This window comes from Rhinolophus sinicus, chromosome 15 (assembly GCF_057876585.1).
Source record: "Rhinolophus sinicus isolate RSI-liver-muscle chromosome 15, RSI-T2T, whole genome shotgun sequence".
NCBI classification, from domain to species: Eukaryota; Metazoa; Chordata; class Mammalia; order Chiroptera; family Rhinolophidae; genus Rhinolophus; species Rhinolophus sinicus.
Window position 1 is genome coordinate 98,303,754 of NC_142515.1, and position 23,784 is coordinate 98,327,537.

General features: G+C 37.0%; 1 protein-coding gene across 1 annotated transcript; it reads right to left on the bottom strand.

Annotated features, from left to right (window-relative positions):
* Positions 1-552: 552 nt before the first annotated feature.
* CBR4 (carbonyl reductase 4) lies at positions 553-17,131 on the bottom strand. The gene is made up of 5 exons (XM_019731475.3): positions 16,828-17,131; positions 14,635-14,755; positions 13,796-13,932; positions 12,322-12,456; positions 553-2,941 (listed from the first exon to the last, which is right to left on the bottom strand). Exons 1-5 carry the CDS (start codon positions 16,967-16,969, stop codon positions 2,763-2,765), a joined length of 714 nt encoding a protein of 237 aa, XP_019587034.2. The 5' UTR covers positions 16,970-17,131; the 3' UTR covers positions 553-2,762.
* Positions 17,132-23,784: the final 6,653 nt, after the last annotated feature.

Genomic DNA, 23,784 nt, shown 5'->3' on the forward strand with positions numbered 1-23,784 from the left:
AACTTCCCAGTTAGAAAATAAATAATTCCTGGGGATGCAATGTACAGCCCAGTAACTAGAGTTAACAACAATATATTCTATATCTGAAAATTGCTAAAAGAGTTGCTCTTAACTATTCTTGTCACAAGAAAAAACATGTTTTGTAACTACATGTGGTGATGGATGTTAAATAGATTTACTGTGATCATTTTCCCCATATATACATATCCAGTATTATGTTGAACACCTGAAACCAATATGTTACATATGTCACTATATCTCTATAAAAAACACAAAATAATTAGGGATAGAATTAATAAATATGTGAAAGATGTGCATGCTGAAAACTATAAAAACTTGCTTAAAAATCACCTTAATAAATGCAGAGGTATTTAGTCTGAAGAGCTTATAATGTAGTTAAAAGATGATATTAATATAAAAGAAACTTAAAAATTATTAAATACTTTTATTATTTTTCAAGTTAAGGTAGTAGTATGATTTCTCAACGTGCACATATTTCCATTTTGAAAGCTTGGAAAATGTTTCAGCAACGTACAGCAAAACTCTTGAATATCCAGAACAGTCCTCTCCCTTTATTGTACATAACAAAAGCATATAAATTACATAATCTCTGCACAAATAATTGCCCCCCAAAGTAATTTATAACATAATTTTATCTCTAGAAAGTTTAAAATCCTACCATAAACTGAATATGAATGAAAGTATGAAAAGAAGGACACGTTTTAAAATACTTCATGCAAAAATTTTAATACACTGTCTTTAACAACAAACTTTTTTTTTAAGTGCTAAACACAGGCTGGATTATGGGCTCGGTAAGAGTCCTGTAACAGCTACAGATGAGTCTTCTTGTTAAGCATTCATTAAAGTTCTTGAACCTCTGAACATAAGCAACAGAAGGCAAGTTATTTCAGCAATAGGATGCAAGTACTGCTACAAATTCTACCAGGTGGAATATTCACCAGGAGTGGAACAGTGAAGATTTTACCAATTTCAAGATCTCTCCCCATATTCTACCAGCAGTTTGATATGGGCCGGGGGAGAAAATGGAATAGTTAAAAAGGTTCTATTTCTTAATGTGTAAATATATATACTTAAAGGTTACACCTGTCTGTAACCTACATCTTAAGTTCCATGAAATACATTGCTTTCTTCCTAATCACCAGTCAAATCAGCCTCACTGATGATTTCAGAGCAGAGAAGGGAACTCGAGCCTGCGAGGATGTCATGATGAAGAAGTGCATGCAGCCAAAGGCCTGCGGGATTAGAAAAATGGCCTGTTCTGTCTGCATAAACTCTCCTAGCTGAGAAGCATCAGCTACCACATTCGACCCCATCTTGAAAGCTGCTACATCTCCTATGTGTGTGCCTGGAATTGTTAATGCCTGATAAATTCTGTAAACTACCATGCTTGCATTTAGTAAACAATTTGATTAATACTAATTTTATTCACTCTTAACTGATTTTCTCACATTCTAAATAGACTTCTGTAAGCAAAGAAGACTTTCAAAGATAAATTCTAAAGTAATTTTTAAGGAATCATCTATCTCAATTTAAAACATAGATTTGACTTTATTACTTTTTCTTTTTTTATTATTTTGCTTTTATTTAGTATATCCTATTCATATTTTTGCACTGATTTCCAAAATTAAATCTGTTTATATAAAACAATGTTCAGCTCCAATGAAACTGTAAAAAGATTACTTTTTTAAATGCAGTGAATATTTAAAACATTTTAAAATAAAAACCAACATGAATCCAGTGTGATATTTAAAACATCACACTATTTCTCACAAAAGAGTTCAGTGCAAAAGAGATGTTTACTGATATTTTACATTCAGTTTGTATCTTTATTCTCAGGCAAATATTTTAAGACTAAAGCTTTTGTTCCTCGTAAAGACATTTAATCTACTGTTACTGCATATTTAAGTTAGATTGTTCAAAAGTAATTAAGTATTTACTGTCTTTCTAAAATTTTAGGGTAAGAATTGTTATATTCATCAATGCAAAAATACTCTTAATTTTTAAAATGTCATTATTTCTTATAGTATTTTTAAGTAGCTTGCTATACTGAATGTTTTGTGTGGGGAGGGGGGAAACACTTGCCCTTTCTAAACTGATGACATCAACTTAACAGATAGGAAAACCTTAAGGTTTGGTCCGCCCCATCTGAGAATTTCCATAGAATGGATCAACTGTACCAGACTTATGTTTGTAGACTATTTTCCCCGCTGCTCAATCATCACTAATGCCTCTCAAAGAAACCAGACTCTAAATTCACGTCTGTATCAAACTGCTACTGCTTTTTTCAACCTGTATAAAAGCTGATCATCCAAGGAATATGAAAAAGTAACACAATGTTTAACATTAGCAGGATTCTTGAAGTACTTACTGACAACTAACCAATACCCTATAAATATTCTTATTTGGGCAATGGCCCACAAGGGTAACTTCTAGAGAATTCAGCCTGATACAATGAAACAACTCATAAAAATTAAACTCTATAATTTTTTCCACTTTTGAGACAAAATATATAAATTAAGATAATACCTGCTGATATCACTTGAAAAATGTCTATATACTAAATAAAATTGCTACAGTCTAGAAGGTACATACCACAAATTGGTCACATTGTTCATTTCAGATATATAAAGATCCACATTTATAGCATGAATAGGTTTGATTAGCAAATGTCACCGATGTAGGCATGATTGTTTAATCAACAGCCAAAGTGCGCCCTTGATTCTAACTAAATAATCTGTCAATTATATTGTGAGTTGTAATCCCCCATCGACTACTAGAACATGTCCCGTGATATACGGTGATTCTAAAAGAAACACAACCGCATGTGCCACATCAATAGGTTCTCCAAACCTCCCAAGAGGGATATTTTTCTTTAAATGTTCTTCTTTCAAGTCTTTCGTCATATCTGTATGAACAAATCCTAAAAGAGAAATGTTTGTTTACTTAGTAGAAAAGGGTAGACACTAAGACATTGGCTGAATTTCAAATAAAAATAAATTTGCTCCTGAAACTTTGAGGTTATTAATAAACCCTCTTTAGGAAATACTCAGTTTTGCTAGCAATCAAGTAACCAAGTCTATACTTTTATTCAATTTAACTCAATGAACACTTACTGAACAATAAAATATCTGATCCCCAAATATTTGGCCCAACTTGTTGCACAATGTAAGTTAGGCAGACACAAACATGAATCAAAATTCTATTCCTTGGGGAGCTGATACTTTATGGTGGACATAGTCACTTGCACCACAAATTATAACACAAAGAAGCACAGTGAATATCCTTATAGAAGTGCACACAAAGTACAGCAGAATTGATCCATTTTCACTTGAGTCAGGTAGAGGGGTAGGAGGTAGGGTAGAGGGAAGACATCACAAAGATGGTCACATGAACTGATTTGGAAGTTCTGACAAAAATCCTATTTGCTATAACTAAGACAGCTGATGATTAGAAAGATGAGTATTTCCAATATTCAGATAAGAAAAAAATCTTATAGTCATATCCAAATCTGATACAAACGTACACAGAAAATGAAAAATGTAACATGACCTTGGTATATGCAATAAAGCTTGCAGAGAACATGTTGTAAAGTATAAAGTTCTATAATATAAAGTACTACATAATATACTAAGCAATTAATCCTCAATGATTTATAATCTTGTGATTAGCTGGAGACATACAAACACATATTACCAATAAAATACTTATATAATAATCAATATTCTATACATGAGTCAATCATTTAAGCTTTAAAAAAGAAAGCAAATAATTATTCCTCATGGAATGAACAATAATTAGAAAAATTTTTAAGTTTTTGCAGTCATGAAAAATAGATGGATTAAAAGTTAGACATGACATGTGAAAGTTTAATGTGCAAAATTCTCTCAAAAATAATTTCTAAATGGGCTTTTTAAAATTAAATCATTTATAACTCAAACTATAAACCAAGCTAAATATACTTTCATTTACAATATAAGGTTAAATGTGAACTAAGCACCGGATTAAGAATTAGCATTAATCCACAAATTTATTATGCACTACTATACAATTATTTGTCTTTGCCTCAGGTTTTCACTTAGAAATATCTAAATATTTTCTTAACAGTCTTGTGAGAAATAATCATAGATTTTTTATCATGAAGACTATGATAATGGCACCTTCATTAGAGAAAAATGGGAAACAACTTGAATGTCAATAAAGGAACTGGTTAAATAAATTATGATACATCCATACAACAGAACAACATTCAGGCCTCAAAATGATGCCATGGAAAGGTATTTAAAATAAGAGAAAATACTGTTTGTATATTTAACACGTTGCGTACGGATCATGAGAATCTTCGCGAGTGATTTAAACCCCGCCTTACACAACGTGTTAAAAAGTAGGTTACAAAAGTAGTTATCCTACTATCAAAAGGTACAAACCTCCAGTTATAAAATAGTCATGGGATGTAATGTACAGCATGGTGACTACAGTTAATACTTCACAGTGTATTTGAAAGTAGCTACAGAGTAGATATTAAAAGTTCTTATCACAAGAAAAAAATTGTGTATGGGGACGAATGTTAACTAGACTTATTGTAGTGATCATTTCGTAATATTTACAAATATGGAATCATTATGTTGTACACCTGAAACTAATATAATGTTATATGTCAATAATACCTCAATACTTAAGAAATTTTTTAAAAGAAAAGAAATACATACTACTGACTGAAAAATACATACCAAGTATTAACAGTAATTATCACTGGATACTAAAATTAAAGTTGATTATTATTCTCTTCTTTGTATTTGTACTTTCCTAACTTCTCAACAGATATATATTATTTTTTGTATTTAGACTAAAAGTTATTGAAAGAAGATGCAAAGTACTAACTTCAGATTGTCTGCAATGAGGGCCTGGAATAACAAAACAATTTTGTATTCTTTGTGTGTTTCATTGTGAGATTACATTATGAAATACAGTCTACTCTACTATAAAATTTTACATTTATTTTAAGAGTCAGCAACATTTCCTTCATTTCCTCTTATCTTTAAGAACAATGAGATGGCCAGAAGGAATGCAAGGATAAAAGCAGTAGCTGATCATATAATGATAAAACTGGATAACCAGCCTCTGCAGAATTTCAAGTGACCTGTAAATGAAACTTAATGTACAGTGATGAGTTAGAATCAATAGGCAACCCAATCATTTTAAGCAGTTTTATGTCTTTGGACACACTTATTTTCTAAGATGCCTCAAAGCATGTATTAGGAAGAAAATTCACTTCAGATGTTAAAAAAGTTGAATGAATTAAAATTATGAATGTAACACTAAAAGCTTGTTTCTTCTCAAACAGTTCATGATACAATTATCCTTTATTCTAAGGTCACTTTGAATTCTACCAAAACTGGCATAACATGTTTCCCCACTAACTCTCAAACTCTCAGGGGAAAAAAAAAAAAATCAGTTGTCTGTTTTAATCTTAAGGGGGAAAAAACTCAATAAACTACGGTAAAAATATTTTTGCAAAGAGACTTTGTAACTACGATTAGCAAATTCTAAGTTCCACTTCTAACTGGCTCTGGTGATAAAAAAGACTGCTAGATCAGGACACATTAAACTAAATTCTGTCCCCTAGTCTGCTAATACTTATCGAAGTTATGACCGGGGGAAAGTCATGTACTATCTAAAACTGTATGTTTCTGTATCATAAAATGAGTGAAGTAGATTAAAAATAATAACAGGTCTCTGAGATTTCTTTCAGCTGTACAAAATTATGATTCAAAGATAAAAAATGTGCCTCGTTAAGCCATCTTCATGACTTCTGTACTTGAAGTTCAGGAAAGTGAGCTCCCCTAAAAGGACCCTCAGTTCTTACATGGTAGCTGTGTGGAGGTTAGAATGTTCCAATTGGAGATGCTAATCTGGGTTTTTATCCATGTTGTGTTGAAAGAAACTGATTTGCTCTGCTTCTGAGGAGATGTTAGTTCTAATGTGTTGGTCCTTTTGGAGACAAAGGGCAAGTAAGGCCACGTGACCTATGAGAGGCCACTGGAAGGTGTGTTCACCTTGACAAAAAGGCAGCTCTGGAACAGGGTATGAGGTACTGGAAGGCAAACCTTACACAGGGAGGGAGATAAGGCTGTGAGACAAGTTCAAGGACGATCTCAGTGAGATGGAAAGGCCTCTACCACATAGACATGATGTGGCTGTTAGGACAGACGGTGGTCCTCCAAAAACCACCAAGAAAGCCAGATACATGCACCAGATAAAGGCTAACATCTCACAGCTTTGAACAAGGTGTTGTTCAGCAGTACAGCCTGGATTCTGCTCGGCTATGGTCTGGGATTTGCAGAGGGAGAGAGGTGCCCTCTGAGTCCAGCAATGATGACAGGAAGTCCAGAACGAGGATTACGATGTTCAGGCACCGGCCTCACATGGACATCCCCCCTCCACTGCGCAAGCTGGGAAGATGGCCTTATCTCACTAGGGCAAGTCTGCCACAACCTCACCCCAGACCTGTAGTTGGAATGACAAACCTCACGGGACAAGCAGCGAGCCGTCACTGAACTCTACACTAAAAGCATAAAATTAAGTAGGCGTCAGAGGCCACGTTGAAAGGAAACGGACAAATTCAAATACCGGTTTTTGCTCTTTGATACGATGTTTGATACGGAGAACAAGCATGTGTCCAAAGACCCAAGACCTTTCTCTCTCTCATCATTAACTGCAACTTTTTAAAAAACAGACCTACGTTTTTTAGAGTTGCTTTCATTTTATACTAAACTTGGGCAGAAAGTAGAAAGAATTCCCATATACCCCCTTATCACACTGCCGCGAGGTCCCCGTTTTCCCCAACATCTTGCCTAAGTATGGTACATCTGATGAACCAATACTGGTACATTATTATCAAGTCGGCTCCATAGTTTACATTAGAACTCAGTCTTTGGATTGTACAGTTTTGGCAAATACATAATGGTATGCATCCGCCATTACCGTTTTATACAGAATAGTGTTACTGCCCTAAAAATGTACCTGCAGCTTTTTAAAACTCATATATATTTTCCTCCAATTTATCAGAAATCAAAAACTGTGAAGCGAGTCTCTAATGATAATTACTTCAGCTCTACCAAATTTCAATGTCATTTTATGCTCTAGTTCATGAGCCACATAATCTTCATCCATAAACATATTCACAACCCAGGGCACTGTATATAAACAGTCCGGATTCTATATCATATATCGTAAGACCTGAGCAGAGGTACCAGTAGCTCTTAAACATTCCACACACCCATTTTTGTGCTTGTATTGTTTGTATTGTATTCTCTCTTTAGTTCCACAGGACTCTCTTCTGTATCATTCTCTCGCTTTACTTGTAACGTTCTAAAAACTGACTGTACTCCTCATTTTACTACACAATTACTTATCATGCCTTCCAAGCTGGGATATAAAAACTACAAACTTCCAGTAGGTGCCACTATCCAACAAATGACATTGTTACTGATCACTTGTTGCACAAGTAGAGGTTTCCAGCTGACTACAAAGCTCTCATTCCTTAAACCAATAAATAGATAAATAAAACGACAGGCACTTGACTTAGATAAAGGATATTTCTACTTTAGTTCAGTATATGTGACGATACAAACAGTATTACTATTTTTAAAATATGAACTCTTTAGGAACAGGGTAATTCCTGCTCATACTATTTGGTCACTAATTTAGTTTTGAACACTTGTGTATACAGCAGAGACTTTAAGTTTAAATAAGACACAAGGATATTAGCCTATCACCAGTATTAACAATTGTGGGATATGTACGACTTGATATATCTACCAGCTCAGATTTCCATCCTCTGGTATACATCTTTAGGACCTAGAAAGAATTAAAATAATCCCCAAAACTTTTTTTTAAGGCAGAAGAAAGATGGCTATTGACAAAAACTAGACCAAGATTTTAACCAGAACAAATCTGTGTGTCTTAACATTATGTTTGTAAAAATGTATAGGGAAGCAGTGTGCCAAAATCAACTCCATACCAAACAACCTATAAGAACACCTAGAGTAATATCTGTTTTGAGTAGCTGCCAAGGTTGTGCAACATGATTTGTCAACATGATTTTCTCCAAGTAGTAAACATAAAAGCTCTTCAAAAAAGGGGGGAGGAGCAAAACACTTAAAGTACCCCATAGGAATAAATGCAATACTATATTATTTGTCAAAATTTAAAATGTGTACACCTTTGTGAGCCTTGGCAGTTTCATTCCCAGACTTAAGCTCATATACTCGCACATGTCAAAATAAATGACATACAAGTATTGTCACTGCATTATTAGTTGTAACAGCAGAAGATCAGAAACAACCTAAATGTCCATCAAGAGACAACAGGTTAAACAAATCACGGTACACCCATAAAGAGGGAAGGAAGTGAATGAGCAGAGAAGACTCACTGTCCCCTCTATGCCTTTTCGTACTTTTGAATTTTATACCATGTTTGTATTCTCTATTGAAATATATTTTTCAAAGCAGTGTACCCATTATAGTTTCAATTTATCAAATATTTTGTTTCTTATATTCAAAATTTTCCAATCAGTAAGATTTATCCATGATGAGTAATGTATTTTATATTTAAAGTAATACCAAAGCTTAGCAACTAACCGATCTTTAAAAAAAAATCAATACTAGACAGCAAATGACAGTCTAATTTGTTATTTTCCTTGTTCCTTGCTTTCCCTGTTATGAGTTGCTTTTAAACTGTTTTCATTAACTGGAAACTCCATTTGAAGGTGACCAGGAAAATTGACATAAAGAGAAACATATTTGTTAATTCTGACGTTTGTCAGGCTTATTAAAAGATCTGGTGAGGAATCTGATTATAATTACTATCTAAAATAAAGATAATAAGTAATTCATAGAATCCATTTAATTCTACTATATCAACTTGTACTTTGCTTCTGACCAATGAAACATATCGAAACCTGCTAAATACAATAGTCACTAAAATATAATAAAGGTCTCCCTACTGAATGGCCACGTTTTTAGCACCAGGTTTATTTCTGTAGTATAAATTGCACTGGAAAGACCTTAGGAAAGGTTATACATACAAACACACTTCCAAAACACTCATAAAACTTCCCTTTGTACACAAACTGGATTCCCACTATTTAGCCTGTTGCCTTGACAACTAATTCACTCTGATAAAATTAAGAATTCATTCTTCAGTGCTTCCATAGATCATATAAACATCTCTACATTCAGCACATGGCATTGTACTTATCTGTTTATACCTCTGTCTTTCCCACTGTACGTAGTGACTTGTAGCAGAAGTATCTTACTCATTTTTGCAATTTTGGAACCTAGCACAGCCCTTGCATATAGGATGCACTCCAGCAAGTCTGCTGAATGATTTATTATGAGTTAAGAACACCTGCTTTACCCTTACACCATCCAGCTTTTATATCAAAATGAACTAGAATTAACTCTTCATTACTCACCATTGGAATCCCTAAAAGAGAAGGAAGCAAATACATGTAGTCCCGAACCACAAATAATCTATTTTCCATATAAACTAGTCTAACACTAAAATCAATCAGGTTGCATGAAGCATACACCTACAGAAAGCATTGCCAAGGTGATCGTGAAGCTTTTGGATTACCTTTCTTTTAAAATGGATGTGCTATATCTAAACCACAGTCATTTATTAAATGCCCATGGCTTCTTATGCGAGAATGTAGCTACTCTCAGTGACTGAACAATGGATGGGGATGAAGGCACATTACAGAGCAAAATGGCTATCAGAACAGTTTGACAATTCCCGGATCCCTGCTGGGTCAACGTCAGTGCCAAATAAAATGCCAACTCTAGGGTCCAACCTGGAGCCATTAGAGACTTGAAATGACAAGGTGGCAGACAAAGGTCTACTTCAGCCCACACTTTCTTACAAACAACCAATGAACCAAAATAAAAAGTCTTTTCTTATATAGGTAATCAGTTCTTAAATACCTATAGTAAGCTAGGACAAAGATTCCAGGCCTAATTGGCAGAGGTATATTAAAACACTCATTTTGTTCAGAAGTGAAGTAAATACCTAACCAAAAGTTCTATCACGCCAAGTAATGAGTGATAATGGTAGATTTAAGTTTTAGCACCTTTTTATTATCCTCTTAACTACTCCAGGCAATTTTATCAAGTGGGAACTTGGCAAAAGCCAAATAAAGGTAAAAGTTATAAAACTGAAAGATTCCAGATAGTTTAGACAGACCTTATTAGCAAAAGGGCAAAAAGACCTAAAAGCTTGTAATGATATAAAAGAAATCTAAGGGGCCATTATTTTTAAGCTTACCTCAGCTGGAAATCAAAAGATAAAGCTTTTAGTAACAGTCCTGCCATAATTAGCTGTTTAACCTTCGTCAGTTCACTCTGTCTCCTAGGTCCCAGTTTCTAAACTGTAAAAATCACTGGAATAAATGATCTAAAATCCTTTCCACCTCACATTATTCCATAATTAGTGCAAAATTTAAGGATTTCATAACAAGGAATTTTTTTCTAGTCACCAGTTCATTACTTAATTCTTTTCACAATCATTTTAGAACTATTCTATCCAGGTGTCAAGCCATGTGTACCAATTAACAAGCCAATTAATGGTTCCCTTCTCTCTAAATCAAAAAAAGAACTGAAGAATTTCTTTAGTCTTCAGCAACCTAAACTATAATTCTGATCATAAATTATGTTTTAATATTTTCCAATTACCGGTTACTAACAGACCAAGTTAATTGGGTTTGTGTCCCATTCAATCTATCAATATTTTCAAGTAATGTAGAATATCCAAAGTCAGCATAATAAAAGGAACAGGTGCACAAAACTGTCCCTTTGCCTTCTAGAAAAGGCTCCGATTTCTATGTACTTAGCCCAAATCACACTGGCTTTGTCTTATAGGTGAACTGCATCTCTGCTGGTTCAGTTTTTCCTACATGTTTAACAAGAACACACGTGCCCTTGATGGGTTCCCTAGAGGAGGGCAGCTTTATTGTAAGCTTCCCACTGAGATGTCCACTATTTTGATCATTCATTAAACAGTCACCTCTCTAACCATCTTCAATGCTGGCCACTCCCAAGTACATCTGGTGTTAGAAGCCTTCATTCCTCTACCTGGTGACTCCTGCATATACAAAGGATTGCTGGTTCCAGAATACTGGTGTTCTCATTTGTTACCACTTTCCTCCTCTGATACAGTTACATAGGGATCCCTCAGAGCCCCCCCCCCCCTCCGCCTGTTCATTAAAGAGGAACTACCCTTAAAACCACTATTAAATTCTTATTAACTTCATAGAGTGACTTATAAAAAGATGTTACTTCCTCCTGAGTTTCTGTCGATTTTTTCCTTCCAATTTCTCTTTGTGTTGAAATTCTAACATGAACCCAGGGTCGCTCTCTGGGTACAGTGCAGTCCAGTGAAAGGCACCTTGTTTAGATTGAAAAGACGCATTATGTGACCTCTGGCCATTCTTTTTCTATACAAATACTGACTTTCTGGAGTAATTAGTGTATCAGTTATCAGACATGATCGCTTTGTGAGATGTGCAAAGGACATCACCTAGGCAGACGTGTTTATTTCCTATGGTTTGTACTATTAAAAGCATATCGTATTATAAAGCTATTCAGATATTTTAAATACAAAGATGTATGGCTTCCCTAATATGGACTATATTTAGGTAATAGACACATTATTTGGAAAGTTCTACTTTGACAAACTGATAAAATCTACATTAATTAGCAAATATTATGAGCAGTACATCTATGGAACAGCCAAGAGAAGAACAGGTAAAATGGAAACAGCTCTCCAAAGGTATACAATTTGTTCTTGTTCAACTACTGGGTATGTGTTACCAATATCCCACACACATACGCACACATACACACCTCTTTGAAATTCTTACGTTTTTAATTTATAACTGATTTTTAAGTGAGATGTTTCCTTCTGATTTTGGTTTGGGAGTAATCCTTCTGTAAAAATGCCCTGTGGTTTATTGCCAACCAAACAGCCTGGGCCTTACTCTTGCCCTCCTCTTTGAGGGTGGCGCACAGCCTGTCACACCAGGTGTGGCCTCGTAAGTGCTGACAGGACACAGTCATGCCCTCCCACAATTCACTACTCACTAGTTTAGTAACGGTGCAGATGCCATGTTTGTGTTCCGATCCTCTCCGGGAAGTGCCTGATGGTGCCAATGTACTTACAGACACAAGAACAACTTTGGCTATTATTGTATGAAGCCAGAAATATACATTAATTATGTTTAAAGAGAAAAAAGTTTTCACTGACCTGGTGCAACCACATTCACTCTAATTTTCTTCCTTGCTACCTCTTTAGCGAGAGCACGTGAAAATCCAACTAATCCGCCTTTACCAGCACTATACACAGATTGGCCAGCATTGCCTTTTAAACCAATAATACTTCCTAGGGGGGAAAAAAATGAAAGCAAATTCAAACCAATTAATGGAGTTATTTAACTATTCAGATAATTTATAGTAAACAAACAAACAAGGTACAAACCATTTTACACTGTCCTCTGCTAAAATTAGGAGTTCTAAACATTGTCATTTGAAAACAGGATCTGAAAGCTGATGTAAAACCTCGAATGCCAGGTGGGGCTTGAGAATTGATCCATTAAGTGAAAGGAATCCTCTCTCATTTCTAAGTAGGTCAGATATGATGAAAATTCTATAGGTTCCAGTAAGAACCTACAAAGGTTTCCAGTAGGAAAAGATTAAAACCAAAAAAAGTCAAAAAATGGCTGATTAATTCCATGATTCTACAACAGACATAAAGATGATTTCATTTGCACCTAAAAAAATACTTCATCTGAAGATAAATCTCACTAAATTTTAACTACTGTGAATATAAATAAGCAAAGTTTCAATTACAAATTTTTTTGTAAAACTGAAATTTTAGTGATGTATTATAACTTATAACACCTACCAAAGATTCTTGAGTGGCCTCATCTATATGAATACGAAAAAATATAATTCAAATATCAACTGTATGTAAATAAATTCATGCAAAACAGAAATGGGGAAGTAATTTTCTGCACCAGTGACCTGTAGTTATAAAAATTAATCAAGAACCTCACAAAATTTTTGAAAAAGTAATTTTATTTGAGAAAACATTCTAAACCCCTTTTATATTATAATCAAGTCCAATATTAAAACGTTTATCTACATTATAATGTATTATATGCAATTAATGACAAAGGAAGAGAACTGTGAAACACACTGAGAGAGAAGAGCTAACAGAGGCAATGCAGAAGGACAGAGAAAAGTACAGGCATGGAAGAGAGGCCAAAACGGAAGCTTTAGAAGCTTTGGTTCATGTTACACCCTGGGTTTCACATACATCAGGGTGTCCAATTTCTCTTAAAAAATCAAAATAGCTGGCAAAACTGGGACTACATTTGTGTCTAGCAACAATCTGCTAGATCTGAACAGTGGTTGCACCTGCCATTCCAAATGGCCTCTGGACAACAAAGCTGGGCATCTTTTATCATTTATCGAGTGGCTTATGCTGTCATTTTTCAATACCTGGCGGTTTCAACTCATTTAACACCTATTTGACTACTCTAACGATATGAATTTTATTCCCGTTTTACCCTTTAATCAGTTAATCAAATCCTTTTTCCACATTTAATAAAATGATACATTTCACCCAAGTTTCAAACAAAAATAAATTCCAATTTAGTCAATTAAATATTTTTATGGTACTATCAGATAATTATAAATTCACAAAAGTGAAGACTTACCTATATTAACAATAGACCCTCTTTGTTGTTGAATCATAGTTTTCATGGCCGCTTTACAGGTCAGCATGGAACCCAAAAGGTTAGTATGAAGCTGAGATATCATATCCTCAGGTTTTGTTCTTACTAAAAGGCTATCCCTAAAAAAAAAACATGAAGGAATACACAACATTTTTACTGAAAGGCGAGTATAAGAAGTGCTTCATACTTGAGCTAGAATACCTGGAAAGTCCCGTTTTAAACTTGGTTTGAGGCACTAAAATAATAACTGATAAGCCAGAAAGGATCCACTTGGAAGCCACATTCCCACCCCGTCTCAGGTAGAGTGACAAGTATTCCTAACTGTGAAAAGCAGTGCCCTTATAGTCATAATAGCTTGAATTAAATGAGCAACTGCCATGGTCAGCCTTGTTTAGCAAGAAAATTAATGATTATTCTAAATATTCTGTCCCAAATTCATCATCAAAAAAAAAAAAAAATACCCACTCTTATTCCATTATTGTTAAGTTCATGAACTGACAAAATTCATATATGGTGACAGAAGTCAGAATAGTGGTTACCTATAAGAAACTATTAATTGGGAAGAAACTGAAAGAGCCTTCTAGAGTGCTGGAAAAGTTCTACCACTCAATATGGGTGTTGATTATAATGCTAAAATTTATCAAACTATACCGTTATTGTATATCGCAATATACAAGAATGTATGGATTGATAACATTTTAAAATAGGATTTTTATTCCAATTAGAAATAAAATAAGTTAATTAACATATTAACACACTAATCAAAGACATATTAGAGAAAAAAATGACATATTAGAAATGTACTTAAATTTGTGACCAACCTGTTAATTCCAGCTGCATTTACCAAGAAATTAACGGGACCTAATTTTTTCTCCATCTCTTCAAATGTATTTTGAACATCATGCTCTTTGGCAACATCACAACTAAATGCCAAATGACCACCTACACAACAAAGATTAGAATTACTTAAATTGTACCATGGTTTTAAAAATTATTCAATACACATTTGTTAAGCATCTACCATGAGCGAGGCCTGTGCTAATCTTGAACCTAGAGAGAAAAGGTGATTATGCCGTGGGTTCCTGCTCTCATGCAGTTCTAATAAAAATGGGATGGGGCAGGTGGGGAACAAGGAGAAATAAATATGACAGAACGTAAAACTTGTTTTTAATCAACAAAAAGTGGGGGAGAGGGCCTTTTTGTGTTCATAATGCTTTGTAAAATTCATCTAATAATACTTATAGCTTTGTCACTGATTTCACCTACTCAAGTTTTCTGGGTTTTATATTCCTGTTTTAAAATTTATGTCTAATTCTGTTAGGTTTTTGTCAGATTGGTTTCCTGGCCCTGCCCTGGGCATAAACTCTACAGCTCCTTTTTATTTTTTACTATGACACATATATTATTATGATGATGATGGTGACTATTATTCAAGCCTGATTATTAGGAGAGATGAGACAAAGCAGGAAGCTGTAAAAAAATGCTAGGACTATAAACCATGAAAAAAAACCAACTTTTTCCTAAAACAACTGTTACTTATCTTTTTTAATGTTCATTTTTTTCAAAAATTGAAGCACCAAAAAAATTACACTTCAAAGAAAGCATTATTTAATAATATGCCATTTTAACACTCTAAAATGCAGCTTTTTTATAAAAACTGCTTATTTTCTAGCTGACCTTGACTAATACTTAACACTAAAATTACTCCCTCAAGCCTTTGTTCTTTGGAAACAATAAGTCTTTGGGAAGTCACACTTTTTGAGTGAAAACCAATCACTCATGGGACACAATTCAAGGAAATCAAAGGCCCAATAACATCCTGTGTCTCACACTTGGCTTTCATCTCTAGAGTTGTTGGGTCAACTCTCAAAAGCTCAACCAACAGTTTTAATGTAGTCTAGCAAACACTGATAGCTTTGGGGTAACCCCGTAAGGACCACCACTGTTTTCACCCCTTTGTCAAAGTAACACAATGGCAGAAGATAGGAGCAGCAAGAAGCATTCACTGAAATTCTCCCTGGTCTATAACTTTTGTGTTGTTGTTTTTCTTTTAGAAAGTCTAATATCCTCTCAGCCCACGTAACCAATTACGGTGAACCAATAAGTAATGTTATTTTAAAGGTTACAGCCACCAGATGCATCCCTAGGCCTCTATTTTCCCCCAATGACTCCATGATAGTGAGATGCGTCTGTCCATCCCAGTAATTATACAAATAGCAGTATCTTAATAGCTTTCAAACATCCGATTTCTCCCTAGTATCAAGAGACTTAAATTCGCAAAACAATGCAAAAGTTACTAATCTATTACTAAAAAAAAAAAAAAAAAGTTTGTGGTGTACATGCCATAAAAATAATTTGGCAGAACGAATCTCAATTGCCCATTTGTAAAAGTCACCAATTTAGTAACTTATTAAGTGCTTATGGTGGTATTAAAGCCAACCAGGTACATCTTAAAACTGGCTGGGACTCAAAAGTTCCTCTGTGAAACAGTTTTGTGGATCCACACTCGGGCCGGAACAGCCCTCAGCAAAACTGAAGCGAGGCTTTTAAGCGTGACACGCCCACCTTTCCTGCCTGAACTCCTCTCTGCCCAGCCCTGCCTCCTGGGGGCCCGGGATCTCGCCTCAAGGGTGAGCCCTTTGCCCTACATAAAAAGTTAACTGTTGTGTGGTTCTCTCCTTCCAGACGCCAAAACAAAGCAGCTCCTCACTGCTAGCACTAGCCTCGGGGGAGGTGGGTGCTAGTTAATACATCCTCACAAGACTGTTAAGTCGCAAAGAAAATCCCCACGTGTTGGGAGGTGGGCAGCGTGGCAGGAGGCACTCTGGGGGAAACACGGCGGTAGGAAGTCGGCCCGAGCTGCAGTCTACACTCGAGACAGCGTGCTCTCGCCTGCAGGCGGCTGAACTGCCAGATCGCAGAGTCGTGAAGGTCAAACCCGCTGATTTTACAAATGAGGAGGCTTAAGTCTCTTGGGCTGCAACCACACAACTGGACTCCAGTTCGGTACCTACCGCCGAGGTCACCGGCGGCGGCTTTGGCCACTTCCAGATTTCTGGCGATGATGGCCAGTCGGTAGCCTTTCTGGGCCATTAACTGGGCCACTGCCCTGCCAATGCCCCGGGAGCCTCCAAACACAGCACAGACTTTGTCCATCTTGGACCGGGGAGTCGCAAACTTGGAGGAAAGAGGGCTAGGAGTGGCAGTCCCTTTCCAGATTCAGGCTTTTATACCACCGCGGCTCCAAAAAAAAAAAAAAAAAAAAGCCAAACTGCCACGAACAAAGATAGAGCCCTACGCCTCCGGCCACCGGACTCTGGAGGAGGGGGAGGCACTAAAGTATAGTGTTAGCGTGTTGACGTCAGCGCGCACGGGCTTCCAGGAGTCGCTCCCTAATAGGACGCTGCTGTGAAAGAGCCAGGTTGTTCACGGACTGGCCAAGCAGGGGCCGCGCTGCACTCTGGGACTTGTAGTCTTGACGCAGGAGGGGCGGAAGCGTGAGCGCGTAGCTCAATGGTAAAGGTGCTCATGGCAATGAGGGGCATCTTCATAGCCCCTGGGACGTGGGAGTCAGAATTACAGCTCGAGTGACCAACCATTGCAGTGTGCCTGGGAGTAAGGGGGTTGTTAAGACGCTGGACTTTCCGTGTTAAAAATCAGGACGGTCCCCATCAAACCCAGACAAGTCGATCACCGTAGTTATACGCAGAATATACGCAGTTATACGCCGATTTTCAACTGGCAGCGGTGGGGGTGGAAGTGGGAGTGGGGGATGACTGTCGGAATCCCTAACCCCAGCGTTGTTCAGATGTCAACTAAGCACTAATCAGAGTTTCAGTGTCTGCCTTTCACCCAGGGTTTGTCTTTGGCTAGAAACTAGATGCCCTACCTGTTGCAGAAGCGGTCCCCAGGTATGAGACTCATACCAAAACATACCCTACCTATCCCTTCCCCAAGTTGCCATAGAAATGGGCTTCACCCTAGCTGGACGTTACCATTCATCTCAGGGTGTCGCAGAGGCGGATGCTCTGTCAAAAACACCATATAATAGTTCAAGAAACGTCAATTGAATGACTGAATACTCTTGCAGGATAGATAACACAAGCATCAGCTGCTGCAAACAAAAACAGGTTCCTGCAATTCTAAAGATGTGCTGAGTGCTCTGATAGTTAAACTAAAAATTGAGCATTTGCTACAATTATACTGTAAGAAGGAAGCATTTCTTGATACAGTAACATTGCATTAGATGATTCAGAAAAGTATAAACCATAGCCCTTACTACTAAAAAATACACAACGTGGGACAACAGGACTAAATACACATGAAACACTAAATCATAGAGTACAAAATTATATTAACACAAGAAATCCGAGAAAAGTGAGAAGAATGAAGGAATGTGTGGAAAAGCTGGATTTGAGGGCTTGATACAGAATAGGAGGAGGGGAAGAACAAAAAGTTAAGCAAATTAAGCATTCTTTCTTAAACACTGTTTTTATTCCACCTAGATCCAAAAGAGATTTGAAATGACTTGCAAAAATACATGAGTAAAATCTCGTGCCCATTTGGACAGCTACTATTAAAAATAAAATAAGTGTTGGTGAGGATGTGGAGCAATTGGAACTCTTGTGTACTGTTGGTGGGAATGTAAACTGGTGCAGTCACTTTGGAAAACAGTATGGTAGTGCCTCAAACAATTAAAAATAGAGCTACCACATAATCCAGCAATACCATTTCCGGGTATACAGTCAAAACAATTAAAAGCAAGGTCTTGAAGTGATATTTGTACACGCATGTTCATAGCAGCCTTATTCATAATAGCTAAATCATGGAAGCAACCCTAGTAACCATCAAGGGATGATGGGTAACAGCAAAATGTCACGCGCGCGCGCGCACACACACACACACAAATATTATTCAGCCTTAAAAAGTAATGGAATTCTGCAATATGATACAATATGGATGAACCTTGAGGACACTAGGCTAAACAAAATAAGCCAGTCACAAAAAAGATGAATACTATATGATTCCATGTATGGAGGTGCTTAGAGTAGTCAAAATCATAGAGAGAGAGGAGAATGGTGATTACCAGAGGTGGGAGAGAGGGGGGAGAGGAATGGAGAGTTATTGTTTAAAGGGTATATTTCAGTTTTGCAAGATAAAAATAGTTCTGGGCAGGGATGGTGGTGATGATTGCACACCAACATGGATGTACTTGACACTACTGAACTGTACACTTAAAAACGTCTAAGATAATAAATTTACTGTTATATATATTTTACCACAATTTTAAAAATTGGAGGGAGAACCCTCAACAACACACTGAATACAATTTGTTACTTAATGGGTTATGTTTTTGTCTCTAAAGTATATACGAGTATATAGCAATACTGTCAAAGCACTGTTATTTAAAAGCACTTTCAATATTTACTTTCTGAGAAGTTATGCCACAAAATTGATACCAGGTTGTTTTCAATTTTTAGAAATTGCCTTCTTTTTATTTAATTTTGTCTTTTAATTACATAAAATATTTAGATGGTTATTAAGTATAAAGCACAAAACAGGTACCTTCAGAAAATACAGCTTTCACTCTTGCCCTCATGTCCTGTTTTCTTCCTACCCCTATAAATAGCCAATTTTGTTAAATTTATTTACCCTTCCATTATTTCTTTTTGAAAATATTAGAAAATGTGTATGTCTTACCTGTTTCACCCGGTTTCATATAGAAAAGGTTGTATACTGTAAATATTCTACACCTGGCTTTTTTTAGGATAATAATTCTTGGAGGCTGCTCCATCGCGATCTCAGTGTATTGAGATCCTTCTGTTCCTTTTCACAGCTGTACAGTTCTACATTATGGAGATTGTGATTGGCAGAATCCTAAAGATGACCCTCCCAAAGGTCCTCCCTCTCACACCCCAGCTATTCAAACATTAATCTAGCAACAACTGTGAAAGGAATTTAAATATATAATTAAATCCCAATTTAATTAAACTTAAAATATGTAAATTACCTGGGTGGGCTTAGTCTAATCAGGTGAAACCCTTAAAAGCAGAACATTTTCTCTGGCTGGTGGCAGAAGGAGAAAGCCAAAGACATTTGAAGCCTAAGGGGGACTTAGGGCATAGGAAGTGTTCCTGTTGGCCTCCAGTAAGAAAGCAAACCACTATGCTGTGAACTGTTAACTGACAGGGACAGCGCTGTGTCTTAGAGGCTGAGAGCAAGCCCTAGCTATAAACCAGAAAACCAGCAAGGAAATAAAGATCTCAGTCCTACAGGTGCAACAGAATGAATTCTGCCAATAATCAATGAGCTGGGAAGAGGACCCCAAACATCAGGTGAGAATTGCAGCATCAGCAACACCTTGACTTCAAGTCTATGAGATATGAGCAGAGGATTTAGCTACATACGTGGTGCCCAGACTCCTGACCCATGGAAAGTGTTAGATTAATAAATGTGTGTCGTCTTCAAAAATAAAAAAAAACCATGAGTGATGACTGTAATAGGCAGAAGACCACCCTCACTTCCAAAGGCCAGAGCAATAACATGAGGTCAGTGGAAAAGTTATACAAATAAAGTCATGCTATAGGAATCTATTCACTCTTAAAGAAGAGAGGCATACGTATGTGATTCTAAGTCTCCTAGCGGCCAAGGCAACTAAGGAAGCGTGATTAGTTATATGCAGTGATTTCTATCAAAAATACACTGTGCAGCAGAGCGGTCTCAGTGAAATTTCCTCCTCAAAGATCCTCACAAGAGGCACACTAAGCTCTACAGTGGAATTTGTGGATCATGAAAAACAATATAAGGCTATTTTTGTTGTAAGCCACGGACAACACACCCAAGCGGACTTCACTGAAAGTGAACACAACAGGAAGTTAAACAATATAAGCAAATATTCAGACACAAGAATGAGTCTTTGTGCATCTGAAACAATAAGGAAATAACTGATTACAGGAAAGTTGGGATAGTGCGGTTACAGCAGGCTTTAAAGCCAGACACAAGCATTAAATAGGGAGGCACTTTAACCCCCGAAGTCACAAGACAAAAGCTACATTCAAGAAGAAATCGTCCAGCAGTGATAGCAGGATGGGTTGGACCAAATTTATCTAAGCCCCTCTCCTACTATACACTCACATGTAAACTTGGAAAGAAAAATCTGTTTTTGACAAATTACCAATACGTGGGTCGGCCTAAATGCCAGGATCACATCCTGATGTCCAGTATCACAGGACAAACCAGAGAGGTTCAATCTTTGTACACAGTTCTGTTGATTTCAATAGGAAAAGTGTTATATTTTTTCTACAATTGTCACCTGAGCAAAAAGCATGGTTTTCAGATCTAGTCCATCGGCCACAAAGATCATTACCATACGATGTGAGGTGACATTCAAAATTCTCAAAGTCAACAAAACACTACTCTTAAAAAAAAAAAAAAAAACCAACCTCAAAATCTTCCAGTTTTTCTGTGTATCCACACTAATGGTTAGGTTGAGCTTTTTTTTCAACCCATACTTCAGTTTAAACCCCAAGGCTATTTTCTTTTTCCCTGTTAATACAATACCACTGCTATCCTGCTTGCGAATACACTCATCACAACATATCCACCCCTAGACAGGAGCGTTACCGGCAGGAGACGGTTCTTTCTCCGTAACCCCTGGATAGTGAACTGAGAGGCTGTAAATTAAACTGGGTCTCCTCTCCCCAGCAAGGTCCCGAGGAGAGCTCTTGGGACAGTCCACTTTCAGTCTTTTCTTCTCACTGCACATGTCACTTCTGGGATAATATTTTGACCACATTTTGCACTTTAATTTAAACCCACAGGAGAGTATATTCGCTTGACTCCAATAACCAGAGACATCTGAGAAAATTCCTTATATATAATGACTCTTTAGCCAAATTTTTAACTATACATACTTGTATTATTTTTTCCTGTTAAAAAGGAATACCATTTAATCGCAAAAAGAATTTTAGAGAAAACAATGTTTTTAAATATAAATAAAAATTAATTCAAAGCATTGTACACTTTAAATGAGTGGATTACATGGAATGTGTATTATATCTCAACAAAGCTGCTATTAAAAAATTAAGTGAGGGGTGGCCGGTTAGCTCAGTTGGTTAGAGCATGATGCTCATAACACCAGAGTTGCCGGTTCGATCCCCACACGGGCCACTGTGAGCTGCACCCTCCACAACTAGATTGAAACAACTGCTTGACTTGGAGCTGATGGGTCCTGGAAAAACATACTTAAAATAAAGTTAAAAAAAAAAATTAAGTGAAAGCCAACTGCTCTAGTATATAAAGTTTGAAACTACAGTTAATTGTAAGTGGGTTGTACCTTTCACGGATATTTTGTATCATAAATTCAGATTTATAATATCCGAGAATCCTAATCTATAGGAAAATTTATGTACAAGGAATTCAAATTTGTGATTTAATATTTACTGGAAATCCTCTTTGCACAACAAATCATGCTAAGTGCCTCCAACTTAACAGGCCACGATAGGACTGTCACTGCTCCTCCCAGGATTCCTTCGGCAGTGATGAGTACCCCGCAGTACCCAGACGGTGTGTGGCCGACCTCAGGACAGCCCACGCTCTCATTTCAATAAAAAAAAAGATTAGAATGCCGCCTCAGTGTGACTACACAGATACAACTTCTGAGATTAAAAAGCAGTGTTGGTTTTTGCTACATTCTTTATTCCAATCTACTGGGTAATCTAACTTGTAAGGAATGTACTTTTTACCATTTACAAAAGCTCATTTCATTTTGAATGAATAAAAAGTGTCCCATGGGCACTTTTCTTTTGAGTTGGCATGCATGCTAAAGAGGCTGCCCAAGGAGACCTACCACCCTCCTGCACTCAATCACGTAAGGCAAAATCATGGCAGGTATTTCGACCTTCTCTCACACACTCCACATCCACTCCACAAAGATCTGCTGATTCTCCATCCTAAATACCACTCCAGCCTATTCCTGTCCTTGGACGCCATTGCCCATCCTTTGTTCAGGCCCTGGGGCCTGAATGACTAGTGCAGCTGGTCAGCCATCCTCCAGGATGGGGAACTCCAATCGGCCTTCCACACCACCACCAGAGGGCTCCTTCTAATCTGTTCTTCTCTCTCCCTGAATGAAACCCTGCAGTAACTCCTCATCAGGCCCAGGATAGAGCAAAGTCCTCCCTGATCTAGTGACCTTTCCAGTATCCTTTCCTGACAACCTCTCCCAACCCTTCCCCCACCCAACTTCTTCCCAGTCACACATTCTCATCTATACGAGGTAGTTGCAAGTCCCTGAAGAACCACATTGTTTTGCACCTCCATGTTTTCTCAACACGATCACACTATCTCCTCAACCTCTAATGCTCTCACTTTCTCTCCTGGTGAAACCACATTTCTTCCAATGGAAGCCCTTCCTGACCCATAGCACGACCTGCAGATGCCCTCCTGTATCCCTCCCCTTACCATGTACGTGTTTTTAAGTCTCTCTCTCATGGAGGGATCCTGGCTTCAGAATTCATGGCAATTTAGGAAGACAGTGAATAGACTTCCAGGGATCTGTGAACATAGCAAGTTAAATACAAAATCCTGCATCCATTTTAAATGAGTCGTTTCTGGGGAGAGGAACCACTTCTTTCATAGGGTTCTCATGGGGAACTTTCACCCACAATGGTTGAGAACTTTCTGTACTAAATGGTGAACTCTTCAAATGCAGACACATTAATTTTTGCTTCCCTGTCTGTAGCACATTTCCCAGGACTGGTGAACCCTAAATATGTTAGCTAATGGATGAATACATGAGTGAATGAAATAACTCATTTAAAAAGAATTTATTGCTATGGGCAAGAACCAGTGCTGGATACAGCTATTATTAAAATAGACCTGGTTCCTGTTTTCACTCGGGAAATAATCTGGCAAGGAAGACAGACATTAAACAATTAATCATGCAATTACTATTTAATTGCGATAGTGAG

Bases quoted from the DNA above. Each gene is read 5' to 3' on its own strand.
- CBR4 (XM_019731475.3), bottom strand. From the start codon at position 16,969: ATGGACAAAGTCTGTGCTGTGTTTGGAGGCTCCCGGGGCATTGGCAGG. The intron at 14,756-16,827 runs GTAGGTACCGAA...TTTGTTGTGTAG, and splicing joins CGCCGCCGGTGACCTCGGCG to GTGGTCATTTGGCATTTAGT. The intron at 2,942-12,321 runs GTCAGTGAAAAC...TTTCTCTTTTAG, and splicing joins AGTGAATGTGGTTGCACCAG to GATTTGTTCATACAGATATG.